This window comes from Phyllobates terribilis, unplaced genomic scaffold (genome assembly GCF_046119375.1).
Source record: "Phyllobates terribilis strain yellow unplaced genomic scaffold, ASM4611937v1 Scaffold_6__1_contigs__length_29720123, whole genome shotgun sequence".
Taxonomy (NCBI): domain Eukaryota; kingdom Metazoa; phylum Chordata; class Amphibia; order Anura; family Dendrobatidae; genus Phyllobates; species Phyllobates terribilis.
Genome location: NW_027362766.1, coordinates 2,969,335 through 2,987,601, shown reverse-complemented (window position 1 = coordinate 2,987,601; position 18,267 = coordinate 2,969,335). Strand labels below are relative to the sequence as shown.

Here is an 18,267-nt window from a genome sequence, read left to right as displayed (position 1 = left end):
ATACAGAGGACACCTTCTCTACGGGGAGCAGTGTGGGGGTACAGCACTATGGGGTCATATACAGAGGACACCCCCTGTACGGGGAGCAGTGTGGGGGTACAGCAGCATGGGGTCATATACAAAGGACACCCCCTGTACGGGGAGCAGTGTGAGGGTACAGCACCATGGGGTCAAATACAGAGGACACCCCCTGTACGGGAAGCAGTGTGAGGGTACAGCACCATGGGGTCATATACAGAGGACACCCCCTGTACGGGGAGCAGTGTGGGGGTACAGCACCATGGGGTCATATACAGAGGACACCCCCTGTACGGGGAGCAGTGTGAGGGTACAGCACCATGGGGTCATATACAGAGGACACCCCCTGTACGGGGAGCAGTGTGAGGGTACAGCACCATGGGGTCATATACAGAGGACACCCCCTGTACGGGGAGCAGTGTGAGGGTACAGCACCATGGGGTCATATACAGAGGACACCCTCTGTACAGGGAGCAGTGTGGGGGTACAGCACCATGGGGTCATATACAGAGGACACCCCCTGTATGGGGAGCAGTGTGAGGGTACAGCACCATGGGGTCATATACAGAGGACACCCCCTGTACGGGGAGCAGTGTGAGGGTACAGCACCATGTGGTCATACACAGAGGACACCCCCTGTATGGGGAGCAGTGTGGGGGTACAGCACCATGGGGTCATATACAGAGGACACCCCCTGTACGGGGAGCAGTGTGAGGGTACAGCACCATGGGGTCATATACAGAGGACACCCCCTGTACGGGGAGCAGTGTGGGGGTACAGCACCATGGGGTCATATACAGAGGACACCCCCTGTATGGGGAGCAGTGTGAGGGTACAGCACCATGGGGTCATATACAGAGGACATCCCCTGTACAGTGAGCAGTGTGAGGGTACAGCACCATGGGGTCATATACAGAGGACACCCCCTGTACGGGGAGCAGTGTGGGGGTACAGCACCATGAGGTCATATACAGAGGACACCCCCTGTACGGGGAGCAGTGTGAGGGTACAGCACCATGGGGTCATATACAGAGGACACACCCTGCACGGGGAGCAGTGTGAGGGTACAGCACCATGGGGTCATATACAGAGGACACCCCCTGTACGGGGAGCAGTGTGGGGGTACAGCACCATGGGGTCATATACAGAGGACACCCCCTGTACGGGGAGCAGTGTGAGGGTACAGCACCAAGGGGTCATATACAGAGGACACCCCCTGTATGGGGAGCAGTGTGGGGGTACAGCACCATGGGGTCATATACAGAGGACACCCCCTGTACGGGGAGCAGTAGGAGGGTACAGCACCATGGGGTCATATACAGAGGACACCCCCTGTACGGGGAGCAGTGTGGGGGTACAGCACCATGGGGTCATATACAGAGGACACCCCCTATATGGGGAGCAGTGTGAGGGTACAGCACCATGGGGTCATATACAGAGGACACCCCCTGTATGGGGAGCAGTGTGGGGGTACAGCACCATGGGGTCATATACAGAGGACACCCCCTGTACGGGGAGCAGTGTGAGAGTACAGCACCATGGGGTCATATACAGAGGACACCCCCTGTACGGGGAGCAGTGTGGGGGTACAGCACCATGGGGTCATATACAGAGGACACCCCCTGTACAGGGAGCAGTGTGAGGGTACAGCACCATGGGGTCATATACAGAGGACACCCCCTGTATGGGGAGCAGTGTGGGGGTACAGCACCATGGGGTCATATACAGAGGACACCCTCTCTACGGGGAGCAGTGTGGGGGTACAGCACCATGGGGTCATATACAGAGGACACCCCCTGTACAGGGAGCAGTGTGGGGGTACAGCAGCATGGGGTCATATACAAAGGACACCCCCTGTACGGGGAGCAGTGTGAGGGTACAGCACCATGGGGTCAAATACAGAGGACACCCCCTGTACGGGAAGCAGTGTGAGGGTACAGCACCATGGGGTCATATACAGAGGACACCCCCTGTACGGGGAGCAGTGTGGGGGTACAGCACCATGGGGTCATATACAGAGGACACCCCCTGTACGGGGAGCAGTGTGAGGGTACAGCACCATGGGGTCATATACAGAGGACACCCCCTGTACGGGGAGCAGTGTGAGGGTACAGCACCATGGGGTCATATACAGAGGACACCCCCTGTATGGGGAGCAGTGTGAGGGTACAGCACCATGGGGTCATATACAGAGGACACTCCCTGTACGGGGAGCAGTGTGGGGGTACAGCACCATGGGGTCATATACAGAGGACACCCCCTGTATGGGGAGCAGTGTGAGGGTACAGCACCATGGGGTCATATACAGAGGACACTCCCTGTACGGGGAGCAGTGTGGGGGTACAGCACCATGGGGTCATATACAGAGGACACCCCCTGTATGGGGAGCAGTGTGAGGGTACAGCACCATGGGGTCATATACAGAGGACACTCCCTGTACGGGGAGCAGTGTGAGGGTACAGCACCATGTGGTCATACACAGAGGACACCCCCTGTACGGGGAGCAGTGTGGGGGTACAGCACCATGGGGTCATATACAGAGGACACCCCCTGTACGGGGAGCAGTGTGAGGGTACAGCACCATGGGGTCATATACAGAGGACACCCCCTGTACGGGGAGCAGTGTGAGGGTACAGCACCATGGGGTCATATACAGAGGACACCCCCTGTATGGGGAGCAGTGTGAGGGTACAGCACCATGGGGTCATATACAGAGGACATCCCCTGTACAGTGAGCAGTGTGAGGGTACAGCACCATGGGGTCATATACAGAGGACACCCCCTGTACGGGGAGCAGTGTGGGGGTACAGCACCATGAGGTCATATACAGAGGACACCCTCTCTACGGGGAGCAGTGTGAGGGTACAGCACCATGGGGTCATATACAGAGGACACCCCCTGTACAGGGAGCAGTGTGAGGGTACAGCACCATGGGGTCATATACAGAGGACACCCCCTGTATGGGGAGCAGTGTGGGGGTACAGCACCATGGGGTCATATACAGAGGACACCCTCTCTACGGGGAGCAGTGTGGGGGTACAGCACCATGGGGTCATATACAGAGGGCACCCCCTGTACGGGGAGCAGTGTGGGGGTACAGCAGCATGGGGTCATATACAAAGGACACCCCCTGTACGGGGAGCAGTGTGAGGGTACAGCACCATGGGGTCACATACAGAGGACACCCCCTGTACGGGAAGCAGTGTGAGGGTACAGCACCATGGGGTCATATACAGAGGACACCCCCTGTACGGGAAGCAGTGTGAGGGTACAGCACCATGGGGTCATATACAGAGGACACCCCCTGTACGGGGAGCAGTGTGAGGGTACAGCACCATGGGGTCATATACAGAGGACACCCCCTGTACGGGAAGCAGTGTGGGGGTACAGCACCATGGAGTCAAATACAGAGGACACCCCCTGTACGGGAAGCAGTGTGAGGGTACAGCACCATGGGGTCATATACAGAGGACACCCCCTGTACGGGGAGCAGTGTGGGGGTACAGCACCATGGGGTCATATACAGAGGACACCCCCTGTACGGGGAGCAGTGTGAGGGTACAGCACCATGGGGTCATATACAGAGGACACCCTCTGTACAGGGAGCAGTGTGGGGGTACAGCACCATGGGATCATATACAGAGGACACCCCCTGTATGGGGAGCAGTGTGAGGGTACAGCACCATGGGGTCATATACAGAGGACACCCCCTGTACGGGGAGCAGTGTGAGGGTACAGCACCATGTGGTCATACACAGAGGACACCCCCTGTACGGGGAGCAGTGTGGGGGTACAGCACCATGGGGTCATATACAGAGGACACCCCCTGTACGGGGAGCAGTGTGAGGGTACAGCACCATGGGGTCATATACAGAGGACACCCCCTGTACGGGGAGCAGTGTGAGGGTACAGCACCATGGGGTCATATACAGAGGACACCCCCTGTACGGGGAGCAGTGTGAGGGTACAGCACCATGTGGTCATACACAGAGGACACCCCCTGTACGGGGAGCAGTGTGGGGGTACAGCACCATGGGGTCATATACAGAGGACACCCCCTGTACGGGGAGCAGTGTGAGGGTACAGCACCATGGGGTCATATACAGAGGACACCCCCTGTACGGGGAGCAGTGTGAGGGTACAGCACCATGGGGTCATATACAGAGGACACCCTCTCTACGGGGAGCAGTGTGAGGGTACAGCACCATGGGGTCATATACAGAGGACACCCCCTGTACAGGGAGCAGTGTGAGGGTACAGCACCATGGGGTCATATACAGAGGACACCCCCTGTATGGGGAGCAGTGTGGGGGTACAGCACCATGGGGTCATATACAGAGGACACCCTCTCTACGGGGAGCAGTGTGGGGGTACAGCACCATGGGGTCATATACAGAGAACACCCCCTGTACGGGGAGCAGTGTGGGGGTACAGCAGCATGGGGTCATATACAGAGGACACCCTCTGTACAGGGAGCAGTGTGGGGGTACAGCACCATGGGGTCATATACAGAGGACACCCCCTGTATGGGGAGCAGTGTGAGGGTACAGCACCATGGGGTCATATACAGAGGACACCCCCTGTACGGGGAGCAGTGTGAGGGTACAGCACCATGTGGTCATACACAGAGGACACCCCCTGTATGGGGAGCAGTGTGGGGGTACAGCACCATGGGGTCATATACAGAGGACACCCCCTGTACGGGGAGCAGTGTGAGGGTACAGCACCATGGGGTCATATACAGAGGACACCCCCTGTACGGGGAGCAGTGTGAGGGTACAGCACCATGGGGTCATATACAGAGGACACCCCCTGTATGGGGAGCAGTGTGAGGGTACAGCACCACGGGGTCATATACAGAGGACACCCCCTGTATGGGGAGCAGTGTGAGGGTACAGCACCATGGGGTCATATACAGAGGACATCCCCTGTACAGTGAGCAGTGTGAGGGTACAGCACCATGGGGTCATATACAGAGGACACCCCCTGTACGGGGAGCAGTGTGGGGGTACAGCACCATGAGGTCATATACAGAGGACACCCCCTGTACGGGGAGCAGTGTGAGGGTACAGCACCATGGGGTCATATACAGAGGACACCCCCTGCACGGGGAGCAGTGTGAGGGTACAGCACCATGGGGTCATATACAGAGGACACCCCCTGTACGGGGAGCAGTGTGGGGGTACAGCACCATGGGGTCATATACAGAGGACACCCCCTGTACGGGGAGCAGTGTGAGGGTACAGCACCAAGGGGTCATATACAGAGGACACCCCCTGTATGGGGAGCAGTGTGGGGGTACAGCACCATGGGGTCATATACAGAGGACACCCCCTGTACGGGGAGCAGTAGGAGGGTACAGCACCATGGGGTCATATACAGAGGACACCCCCTGTACGGGGAGCAGTGTGGGGGTACAGCACCATGGGGTCATATACAGAGAACACCCCCTATATGGGGAGCAGTGTGAGGGTACAGCACCATGGGGTCATATACAGAGGACACCCCCTGTATGGGGAGCAGTGTGGGGGTACAGCACCATGGGGTCATATACAGAGGACACCCCCTGTACGGGGAGCAGTGTGAGAGTACAGCACCATGGGGTCATATACAGAGGACACCCCCTGTACGGGGAGCAGTGTGGGGGTACAGCACCATGGGGTCATATACAGAGGACACCCCCTGTACAGGGAGCAGTGTGAGGGTACAGCACCATGGGGTCATATACAGAGGACACCCCCTGTATGGGGAGCAGTGTGGGGGTACAGCACCATGGGGTCATATACAGAGGACACCCTCTCTACGGGGAGCAGTGTGGGGGTACAGCACCATGGGGTCATATACAGAGGACACCCCCTGTACGGGGAGCAGTGTGGGGGTACAGCAGCATGGGGTCATATACAAAGGACACCCCCTGTACGGGGAGCAGTGTGAGGGTACAGCACCATGGGGTCAAATACAGAGGACACCCCCTGTACGGGAAGCAGTGTGAGGGTACAGCACCATGGGGTCATATACAGAGGACACCCCCTGTACGGGGAGCAGTGTGGGGGTACAGCACCATGGGGTCATATACAGAGGACACCCCCTGTACGGGGAGCAGTGTGAGGGTACAGCACCATGGGGTCATATACAGAGGACACCCCCTGTACGGGGAGCAGTGTGAGGGTACAGCACCATGGGGTCATATACAGAGGACACCCCCTGTACGGGGAGCAGTGTGAGGGTACAGCACCATGGGGTCATATACAGAGGACACCCTCTGTACAGGGAGCAGTGTGGGGGTACAGCACCATGGGGTCATATACAGAGGACACACCCTGTATGGGGAGCAGTGTGAGGGTACAGCACCATGGGGTCATATACAGAGGACACCCCCTGTACGGGGAGCAGTGTGAGGGTACAGCACCATGTGGTCATACACAGAGGACACCCCCTGTACGGGGAGCAGTGTGGGGGTACAGCACCATGGGGTCATATACAGAGGACACCCCCTGTACGGGGAGCAGTGTGAGGGTACAGCACCATGGGGTCATATACAGAGGACACCCCCTGTACGGGGAGCAGTGTGAGGGTACAGCACCATGGGGTCATATACAGAGGACACCCCCTGTATGGGGAGCAGTGTGAGGGTACAGCACCATGGGGTCATATACAGAGGACATCCCCTGTACAGTGAGCAGTGTGAGGGTACAGCACCATGGGGTCATATACAGAGGACACCCCCTGTACGGGGAGCAGTGTGGGGGTACAGCACCATGAGGTCATATACAGAGGACACCCTCTCTACGGGGAGCAGTGTGAGGGTACAGCACCATGGGGTCATATACAGAGGACACCCCCTGTACAGGGAGCAGTGTGAGGGTACAGCACCATGGGGTCATATACAGAGGACACCCCCTGTATGGGGAGCAGTGTGGGGGTACAGCACCATGGGGTCATATACAGAGGACACCCTCTCTACGGGGAGCAGTGTGGGGGTACAGCACCATGGGGTCATATACAGAGGGCACCCCCTGTACGGGGAGCAGTGTGGGGGTACAGCAGCATGGGGTCATATACAAAGGACACCCCCTGTACGGGGAGCAGTGTGAGGGTACAGCACCATGGGGTCATATACAGAGGACACCCCCTGTACGGGGAGCAGTGTGAGGGTACAGCACCATGGGGTCATATACAGAGGGCACCCCCTGTACGGGGAGCAGTGTGGAGGTACAGCACCATGGGGTCATATACAAAGGACACCCCCTGTACAGTGAGCAGTGTGAGGGTACAGCACCATGGGGTCATATACAGAGGACACCCCCTGTACGGGAAGCAGTGTGAGGGTACAGCACCATGGGGTCATATACAGAGGACACCCCCTGTACGGGGAGCAGTGTGAGGGTACAGCACCATGGGGTCATATACAGAGGACACCCCCTGTACGGGAAGCAGTGTGGGGGTACAGCACCATGGAGTCAAATACAGAGGACACCCCCTGTACGGGGAGCAATGTGAGGGTACAGCACCATGGGGTCATATACAGAGGACACCCCCTGTACGGGGAGCAGTGTTAAGGGTACAGCACCATGGGGTCATATACAGAGGACACCCCCTGTACGGGGAGCAGTGTGGGGGTACAGCACCATGGGGTCATATACAGAGGACACCCCCTGTATGGGGAGCAGTGTGGGGGTACAGCACCATGGGGTCATATACAGAGGACACCCCTTGTATGGGGAGCAGTGTGAGGGTACAGCACCATGGGGTCATATACAGAGGACACCCCCTGTACGGGGAGCAGTGTGAGGGTACAGCACCATGGGGTCATATACAGAGGACACCCCCTGTATGGGGAGCAGTGTGGGGGTACAGCACCATGGGGTCATATACAGAGGACACCCCCTGTACGGGGAGCAGTGTGGGGGTACAGCACCATGGGGTCATATACAGAGGACACCCTCTCTACGGGGAGCAGTGTGGGGGTACAGCACCATGGGGTCACATACAGAGGACACCCCCTGTATGGGGAGCAGTGTGGGGGTACAGCACCATGGGGTCATATACAGAGGACACCCCCTGTATGGGGAGCAGTGTGGGGGTACAGCACCATGGGGTCATATACAGAGGACACCCTCTCTACGGGGAGCAGTGTGCGGGTACAGCACCATGGGGTCATATACAGAGGACACCCCCTGAACGGGGAGCAGTGTGGGGGTACAGCAGCATGGGGTCATATACAGAGGACACCCCTTGTACGGGGAGCAGTGTGAGGGTACAGCACCATGGGGTCATATACAGAGGACACCCCCTGTACGGGGAGCAGTGTGAGGGTACAGCACCATGGGGTCATATACAGAGGACACCCTCTGTACAGGGAGCAGTGTGGGGGTACAGCACCATGGGATCATATACAGAGGACACCCCCTGTATGGGGAGCAGTGTGAGGGTACAGCACCATGGGGTCATATACAGAGGACACCCCCTGTACGGGGAGCACTGTGAGGGTACAGCACCATGGGGTCATATACAGAGGACACCCCCTGTACGGGGAGCAGTGTGGGGGTACAGCACCATGGGGTCATATACAGAGGACACCCCCTGTACGGGGAGCAGTGTGAGGGTACAGCACCATGGGGTCATATACAGAGGACACCCCCTGTACGGGGAGCAGTGTGAGGGTACAGCACCATGGGGTCATATACAGAGGACACCCCCTGTAAGGGGAGCAGTGTGAGGGTACAGCACCATGGGGTCATATACAGAGGACACCCCCTGTAAGGGGAGCAGTGTGAGGGTACAGCACCATGGGGTCATATACAGAGGACACCCCCTGTACGGGGAGCAGTGTGAGGGTACAGAACCATGGGGTCATATACAGAGTACACCCCTTTGTACAGGGAGCAGTGTGAGGGTACAGCACCATGGGGTCATATACAGAGGACACCCCCTGTACGGGGAGCAGTGTGGGGGTACAGCAACATGGGGTCATATACAGAGGACACCCCCTGTACGGGGAGCAGTGTGAGGGTACAGCACCATGGGGTCATATACAGAGGACACCCCCTGTACGGGGAGCAGTGTGGGGGTACAGCACCATGGGGTCACATACAGAGGACACCCCCTGTACGGTGAGCAGTGTGAGGGTACAGCACCATGGGGTCATATACAGAGGACACCCCCTGTACGGGGAGCAGTGTGAGGGTACAGCACCATGGGGTCATATACAGAGGACACCCCCTGTACGGGGAGCAGTGTAAGGGTACAGCACCATGGGGTCATATACAGAGGACACCCCCTGTACGGGGAGCAGTGTGGGGGTACAGCACCATGGGGTCATATACAGAGGACACCCCCTGTATGGGGAGCAGTGTGGGGGTACAGCACCATGGGGTCATATACAGAGGACACCCCTTGTATGGGGAGCAGTGTGAGGGTACAGCACCATGGGGTCATATACAGAGGACACCCCCTGTACGGGGAGCAGTGTGAGGGTACAGCACCATGGGGTCATATACAGAGGACACCCCCTGTATGGGGAGCAGTGTGGGGGTACAGCACCATGGGGTCATATACAGAGGACACCCCCTGTACGGGGAGCAGTGTGGGGGTACAGCACCATGGGGTCATATACAGAGGACACCCTCTCTACGGGGAGCAGTGTGGGGGTACAGCACCATGGGGTCACATACAGAGGACACCCCCTGTATGGGGAGCAGTGTGGGGGTACAGCACCATGGGGTCATATACAGAGGACACCCCCTGTATGGGGAGCAGTGTGGGGGTACAGCACCATGGGGTCATATACAGAGGACACCCTCTCTACGGGGAGCAGTGTGCGGGTACAGCACCATGGGGTCATATACAGAGGACACCCCCTGAACGGGGAGCAGTGTGGGGGTACAGCAGCATGGGGTCATATACAGAGGACACCCCTTGTACGGGGAGCAGTGTGAGGGTACAGCACCATGGGGTCACATACAGAGGACACCCCCTGTACGGGGAGCAGTGTGAGGGTACAGCACCATGGGGTCATATACAGAGGACACCCCCTGTACGGGGAGCAGTGTGAGGGTACAGCACCATGTGGTCATACACAGAGGACACCCCCTGTACGGGGAGCAGTGTGGGGGTACAGCACCATGGGGTCATATACAGAGGACACCCCCTGTACGGGGAGCAGTGTGAGGGTACAGCAACATGGGGTCATACACAGAGGACACCCCCTGTATGGGGAGCAGTGTGGGGGTACAGCACCATGGGGTCATATACAGAGGACACCCCCTGTATGGGGAGCAGTGTGGGGGTACAGGACCATGGGGTCATATACAGAGGACACCCCCTGTATGGGGAGCAGTGTGGGGGTACAGCACCATGGGGTCATATACAGAGGACACCCCCTGTATGGGGAGCAGTGTGGGGGTACAGCACCATGGGGTCATATACAGAGGACACCCTCTCTACGGGGAGCAGTGTGAGGGTACAGCACCATGGGGTCACATACAGAGGACACCCCCTGTACGGGGAGCAGTGTGAGGGTACAGCACCATTGGGTCATATACAGAGGACACCCCCTGTACGGGGAGCAGTGTGAGGGTACAGCACCATGGGGTCATACACAGAGGACACCCCCTGTACGGGGAGCAGTGTGGGGATACAGCACCATGGGGTCATATACAGAGGACACCCTCTCTACGGGGAGCAGTGTGAGGGTACAGCACCATGGGGTCATATACAGAGGACACCCCCTGTACGGGGAGCAGTGTGAGGGTACAGCACCATTGGGTCATATACAGAGGACACCCCCTGTACGGGGAGCAGTGTGAGGGTACAGCACCATGGGGTCATACACAGAGGACACCCCCTGTACAGGGAGCAGTGTGGGGATACAGCACCATGGGGTCATATACAGAGGACACCCTCTCTACGGGGAGCAGTGTGAGGGTACAGCACCATGGGGTCATATACAGAGGACACCCCCTGTACGGGGAGCAGTGTGGGGGTACAGCACCATGGGGTCATATACAGAGGACACCCTCTCTACGGGGAGCAGTGTGAGGGTACAGCACCATGGGGTCATATACAGAGGACACACCCTGTACGGGGAGCAGTGTGGGGGTACAGCACCATGGGGTCATATACAGAGGACACCCCCTGTACGGGGAGCAGTGTGGGGGTACAGCACCATGGGGTCATATACAGAGGACACCCCCTGTATGGGGAGCAGTGTGAGGGTACAGCACCATGGGGTCATATACAGAGGACACCCCCTGTACGGGGAGCAGTGTGGAGGTACAGCACCATGGGGTCATATACAGAGGACACCCCCTGTACGGGGAGCAGTGTGGGGGTACAGCACCATGGGGTCATATACAGAGGACACCCCCTGTACGGGGAGCAGTGTGAGGGTACAGCACCATGGGGTCATATACAGAGGACACCCCATGTATGGGGAGCAGTGTGGGGGTACAGCACCATGGGGTCATATACAGAGGACACCCTCTCTACGGGGAGCAGTGTGGGGGTACAGCACCATGGGGTCACATACAGAGGACACCCCCTGTATGGGGAGCAGTGTGGGGGTACAGCACCATGGGGTCATATACAGAGGACACCCCCTGTATGGGGAGCAGTGTGGGGGTACAGCACCATGGGGTCATATACAGAGGACACCCTCTCTACGGGAGCAGTGTGCGGGTACAGCACCATGGGGTCATATACAGAGGACACCCCCTGAACGGGGAGCAGTGTGGGGGTACAGCAGCATGGGGTCATATACAGAGGACACCCCTTGTACGGGGAGCAGTGTGAGGGTACAGCACCATGGGGTCACATACAGAGGACACCCCCTGTACGGGGAGCAGTGTGAGGGTACAGCACCATTGGGTCATATACAGAGGACAACCCCTGTACGGGGAGCAGTGTGAGGGTACAGCAACATGGGGTCATACACAGAGGACACCCCCTGTATGGGGAGCAGTGTGGGGGTACAGCACCATGGGGTCATATACAGAGGACACCCCCTGTATGGGGAGCAGTGTGGGGGTACAGGACCATGGGGTCATATACAGAGGACACCCCCTGTATGGGGAGCAGTGTGGGGGTACAGCACCATGGGGTCATATACAGAGGACACCCCCTGTATGGGGAGCAGTGTGGGGGTACAGCACCATGGGGTCATATACAGAGGACACCCTCTCTACGGGGAGCAGTGTGGGGGTACAGCACCATGGGGTCATATACAGAGGACACCCCCTGTACGGGGAGCAGTGTGGGGTTACAGCAGCATGGGGTCATATACAGAGGACACCCCTTGTACGGGGAGCAGTGTGAGGGTACAGCACCATGGGGTCACATACAGAGGACACCCCCTGTACGGGGAGCAGTGTGAGGGTACAGCACGATGGGGTCATACACAGAGGACACCCCCTGTACGGGGAGCAGTGTGGGGATACAGCACCATGGGGTCATATACAGAGGACACCCTCTCTACGGGGAGCAGTGTGAGGGTACAGCACCATGGGGTCATATACAGAGGACACCCCCTGTACGGGGAGCAGTGTGAGGGTACAGCACCATGGGGTCATATACAGAGGACACCCCCTGTACGGGGAGCAGTGTGGGGGTACAGCACCATGGGGTCATATACAGAGGACACCCCCTGTACGGGGAGCAGTGTGGGGGTACAGCACCATGGGGTCATATACAGAGGACACCCCCTGTACGGGGAGCAGTGTGAGGGTACAGCACCATTGGGTCATATACAGAGGACACCCCCTGTATGGGGAGCAGTGTGGGGGTACAGCACCATGGGGTCATATACAGAGGACACCCCCTGTACGGGGAGCAGTGTGGAGGTACAGCAGCATGGGGTCATATACAGAGGACACCCCCTGTACGGGGAGCAGTGTGAGGGTACAGCACCATGGGGTCATATACAGAGGACACCCCCTGTACGGGGAGCAGTGTGGGGGTACAGCACCATGGGGTCATATACAGAGGACACCCCCTGTATGGGGAGCAGTGTGGGGGTACAGCACCATGGGGTCATATACAGAGGACACCCCCTGTATGGGGAGCAGTGTGGGGGTACAGCACCATGGGGTCATATACAGAGGACACCCCCTGTATAGGGAGCAGTGTGGGGTACAGCACCATGGGGTCATATACAGAGGACACCCCCTGTACGGGGAGCAGTGTGGAGGTACAGCACCATGGGGTCATATACAGAGGACACCCCCTGTACGGGGAGCAGTGTGGGGGTACAGCTTCATGGCCAGAGAATGGCACCATGCCTGGACACCTCCTGTTCGGGGTGCACTAAGACCAGGGGGGCTGTCTTACTTACTGGAGCGGATTTTCTTGTACAGCGGGACGTCCGGCTTCTTGTACAGCTATGAGAGAGAGTGTGGGAAGTTGAGTGACGGCGCGGACCACCCAGTGTGCAGACCACCTGCGCCTCACTCGCTCCACCTACCTGGTTGTGTTTCCACTGCCACAGGATGTCGTACGGCAGCTGGAAGTCGCTCCTCTTATGTCGCAGATACTTGCCTGAAACACAAGAGGTAGGACTGATGAGATGCCGCCATGTGACTCCGCAGGTACCAGAGGATGGGGACCACCAGTGCCGGTGACACGATGAGAAGGGAAGAGTTCTGGGCAGGAGATATTGATAGCGATTATTCCTCAGCCCACAGCTAGGACATCTGTGTTCCCGGCAGCTCCAGGAAGCACCGGATCTGCTGGGAATCGGCTCCTTCTGGGGTGACCTCACTAACTAGAACAAAGGCCTTATTGAGCAGCGGTGGCAGTCCGCCAGGAGCACTGCTCATCTGTGAGACACCAGGAACAGAAGTGGGGTCCCTACCAGGACCATGGTACCACGAATGTGCACCACCACCAGAAATGGACCTGCGCTGACCAACAAATCACTCAGACATTAGTACCCGGTACGGACCACTCACCGATGTGGATGGGGGCTGGCAGCAGCCCGTACTCGTGCTCACGGGGGACATACTCCAACTTCTCCTTCTTCAGCTGTATCAGGCGGCTCTTAGGACTGCAGAAGGGAGACATAAGAGGTGACACACAGATGCCGCACCCCAGCCCCAAAACACGAAAGTCACACCAAGGCCCCGAAACATGGTGGCCACACCCCGGCCCCGAAACATGGTGGCCACACCCCGGCCCTGACACACGAAAGTCACACCTCGGCCCCGAAACATGGTGGCCGCACCCCGGCCCTGACACACAAAAGTCACACCTCGGCCCCGAAACATGGTAGCCACACCCCGGCCCTGAAACATGGTGGCCACACCCCGGCCCTGAAACACGAAAGTCACACCTTGGCCCCGAAACATGGTGGCCACACCCCGGCCCTGACACACGAAAGTCACACCTCGGCCCCGAAACATGGTAGCCACACCCCGGCCCTGAAACATGGTGGCCACACCCCGGCCCTGACACACAGATGCCGCACCCCGGCCCTGAAACATGGTGGCCACACCCCGGCCCCAACACACAAAAGTCACACCCCGGCCCCAAACATGGTGGCCACACCCCGGCCCTGACACACGAAAGTCACACCTCGGCCCCGAAACATGGTAGCCACACCCCGGCCCTGAAACATGGTGGCCACACCCCGGCCCTGACACACAGATGCCGCACCCCGGCCCTGACACACAGATGCCGCACCCCGGCCCTGAAACATGGTGGCCACACCCCGGCCCCAACACACGAAAGTCACACCAAGGCCCCGAAACATGGTGGCCACACCCCGGCCCTGACACATGGTGGCCACACCCCGGCCCTGACACACAGATGCCGCACCCCGGCCCTGAAACATGGTGGCCACACCCCGGCCCCAACACACGAAAGTCACACCTCGGCCCCGAAACATGGTAGCCACACCCCGGCCCTGAAACATGGTTGCCACATCCCGGCCCTGACACACAGATGCCGCACCCCAGCCCCAACACACAAAAGTCACACCCCAGCCCCAAACATGGTGGCCACACCCCGGCCCCAACACACGAAAGTCACACCAAGGCCCCGAAACATGGTGGCCACACCCCGGCCTTGACACACAGATGCCACACCCCAGCCCCAACACACAAAAGTCACACCCCGGCCCCAAACATGGTGGCCACACCCGGGCCCCAACACACGAAAGTCACACCTCGGCCCCGAAACATGGTGGCCACACCCCGGCCCTGACACACAAAAGTCACACCTCGGCCCCGAAACATGGTAGCCACACCCCGGCCCTGAAACATGGTGGCCACACCCCGGCCCTGAAACATGGTGGCCACACCCCGGCCCTGAAACATGGTGGCCACACCCCGGCCCTGAAACATGGTGGCCACACCCCGGCCCTGACACACGAAAGTCACACCTCGGCCCCGAAACATGGTGGCCACACCCCGGCCCTGACACACGAAAGTCACACCTCGGCACCAAAACATGGTAGCCACACCCCGGCCCTGAAACATGGTGGCCACACCCCGGCCCTGACACACAGATGCCGCACCCCGGCCCTGAAACATGGTGGCCACACCCCGGCCCCAACACACAAAAGTCACACCCCGACCCCAAACATGGTGGCCACACCCCGGCCCCAACACACGTAAGTCACACCAAGGCCCCGAAACATGGTGGCCACACCCCGGCCCTGAAACATGGTGGCCACACCCCGGCCCTGACACACAGATGCCGCACCCCGGCCCTGAAACATGGTGGCCACACCCCGGCCCCAACACACGAAAGTCACACCTCGGCCCCGAAACATGGTAGCCACACCCCGGCCCTGAAACATGGTGGCCACATCCCGGCCCTGAAACATGGTGGCCACACCCCGGCCCTGACACACGAAAGTCACACCTCGGCCCCGAAACATGGTGGTCACACCCCGGCCCTGACACACGAAAGTCACACCTCGGCACCAAAACATGGTAGCCACACCCCGGCCCTGAAACATGGTGGCCACACCCCGGCCCTGACACACAGATGCCGCACCCCGGCCCTGAAACATGGTGGCCACACCCCGGCCCCAACACACAAAAGTCACACCCCGGCCCCAAACATGGTGGCCACACCCCGGCCCCAACACACGAAAGTCACACCAAGGCCCCGAAACATGGTGGCCACACCCCGGCCCTGAAACATGGTGGCCACACCCCGGCCCTGACACACAGATGCCGCACCCCGGCCCTGAAACATGGTGGCCACACCCCGGCCCCAACACACGAAAGTCACACCTCGGCCCCGAAACATGGTAGCCACACCCCGGCCCTGAAACATGGTGGCCACACCCCGGCCCTGAAACATGGTTGCCACATCCCGGCCCTGACACACAGATGCCGCACCCCAGCCCCAACACACAAAAGTCACACCCCAGCCCCAAACATGGTGGCCACACCCCGGCCCTGAAACATGGTGGCCACACCCCGGCCCTGACACACAGATGCCGCACCCCGGCCCCAACACACAAAAGTCACACCTCGGCCCCGACACACAGATGCCACACCCCGGCCCCAACACACGAAAGTCACAGCTCGGCCCCGAAACATGGTGGCCACACCCCGGCCCTGACACACAGATGCCACACCCCGGCCCCAACACACGAAAGTCACAGCTCGGCCCCGAAACATGGTGGCCACACCCCGGCCCTGACACACAGATGCCGCACCCCGGCCCCAACACACGAAAGTCACACCTCGGCCCCGAAACATGGTGGCCACACCCCGGCCCTGACACACAGATGCCACACCCCGGCCCCAACACACGAAAGTCACAGCTCGGCCCCGAAACATGGTGGCCACACCCCGGCCCTGACACACAGATGCCGCACCCCGGCCCCAACACACGAAAGTCACACCTCGGCCCCGAAACATGGTGGCCACACCCCGGCCCTGACACACAGATGCCACACCCCGGCCCCAACACACGAAAGTCACACCTCAGCCCCGAAACATGGTGGCCACACCCCGGCCCTGACACACGAAAGTCACACCTCGGCCCCGAAACATGGTGGCCACACCCCGGCCCCAAAACATGGTGGCCACACCCCGGCCCCGACACACGAAAGTCACACCTCGGCCTCGAAACATGGTGGCCACACCCCGGCCCTGACACACAGATGCAGCACCCCGGCCCCAACACACGAAAGTCACAGCTCGGCCCCGAAACATGGTGGCCACACCCCGGCCCTGACACACAGATGCCGCACCCCGGCCCCGAAATATGGACCTGACACACTTGTCACTATGAGAACACCCCACTTCATAACTGACACAATAGTATAAGAGAAGCCGACACTGAGAAATTAAAGGGATTATCCTGATATAAAAAATATTAATAAAAATTGCAGCAGTGACCATAGACTTCTCCCTTTTTTTGGAGATATTATCTGCTTCTTTCGAAGAATTAGACAACCCCTTTAACAGCAGCATTGTCTATGAGTCTGTGCCTCACCCTCCTACGTAACAGTATACACACAGGCACTACACGCACCACTCATCACAGTGTTCCCACTCCACGTTCCCAGCCCTGCCCTCGGGAAGCCAGCCCTGCCCTCGAGAAACCAGCCCTGCCCACTGAAAATGAGCCCTGCCCTCGGGAAGCCAGCCCTGCCCTCGGGAAGCCAGCCCTGCCCACTGAAAATGAGCACTGCCCTCGGGAAGCCAGCCCTCGGGAAGCCAGCCCTGCCCACGGGAAGCCAGCCCTGCCCTCGGGAAGCCAGCCCTGCCCACTGAAAATGAGCCCTGCCCTCGGGAAGCCAGCCCTGCCCTCGAGAAGCCAGCCCTGCCCTCGAGAAACCAGCCCTGCCCACTGAAAATGAGCCCTGCCCTCGGGAAGCCAGCCCTGCCCACGGGAAGCCAGCCCTGCCCTCGGGAAGCCAGCCCTGCCCTCGAGAAACCAGCCCTGCCCTCGAGAAACCAGCCCTGCCCACTGAAAATGAGCCCTGCCCTCGGGAAGCCAGCCCTGCCCACGGGAAGCCAGCCCTGCCCACGGGAAGCCAGCCCTGCCCTCGGGAAGCCAGCCCTGCCCACGGGAAGCCAGCCCTGCCCACGGGAAGCCAGCCCTGCCCACGGGAAGCCAGCCCTGCCCACGGGAAGCCAGCCCTGCCCACGGGAAGCCAGCCCTGCCCTCGGGAAGCCAGCCCTGCCCTCGGGAAGCCAGCCCTGCCCTCGGGAAGCCAGCCCTGCCCTCGGGAAGCCAGCCCTGCCCTAGGGAAGCCAGCCCTGCCCACGGGAAGCCAGCCCTGCC

The 18,267-nt window shown here is 59.5% G+C and overlaps 1 protein-coding gene across 2 annotated transcripts in view; it reads right to left on the bottom strand.

Moving 5' to 3' along the window:
* The window catches only part of ASH1L (ASH1 like histone lysine methyltransferase), a 121,390-nt gene that overhangs the window by 78,543 nt on the left and 24,580 nt on the right, over positions 1 to 18,267 (bottom strand). For both annotated transcript variants that reach the window (XM_073637260.1, XM_073637261.1), the window contains exons 6-8: positions 13,965 to 14,059; positions 13,478 to 13,551; positions 13,349 to 13,394 (exon numbers count right to left, since the gene is read on the bottom strand). In XM_073637260.1, coding sequence (XP_073493361.1) covers positions 13,349 to 13,394; positions 13,478 to 13,551; positions 13,965 to 14,059 — 215 coding nt within the window. The remainder of the gene's footprint in view (positions 1 to 13,348; positions 13,395 to 13,477; positions 13,552 to 13,964; positions 14,060 to 18,267) is intronic.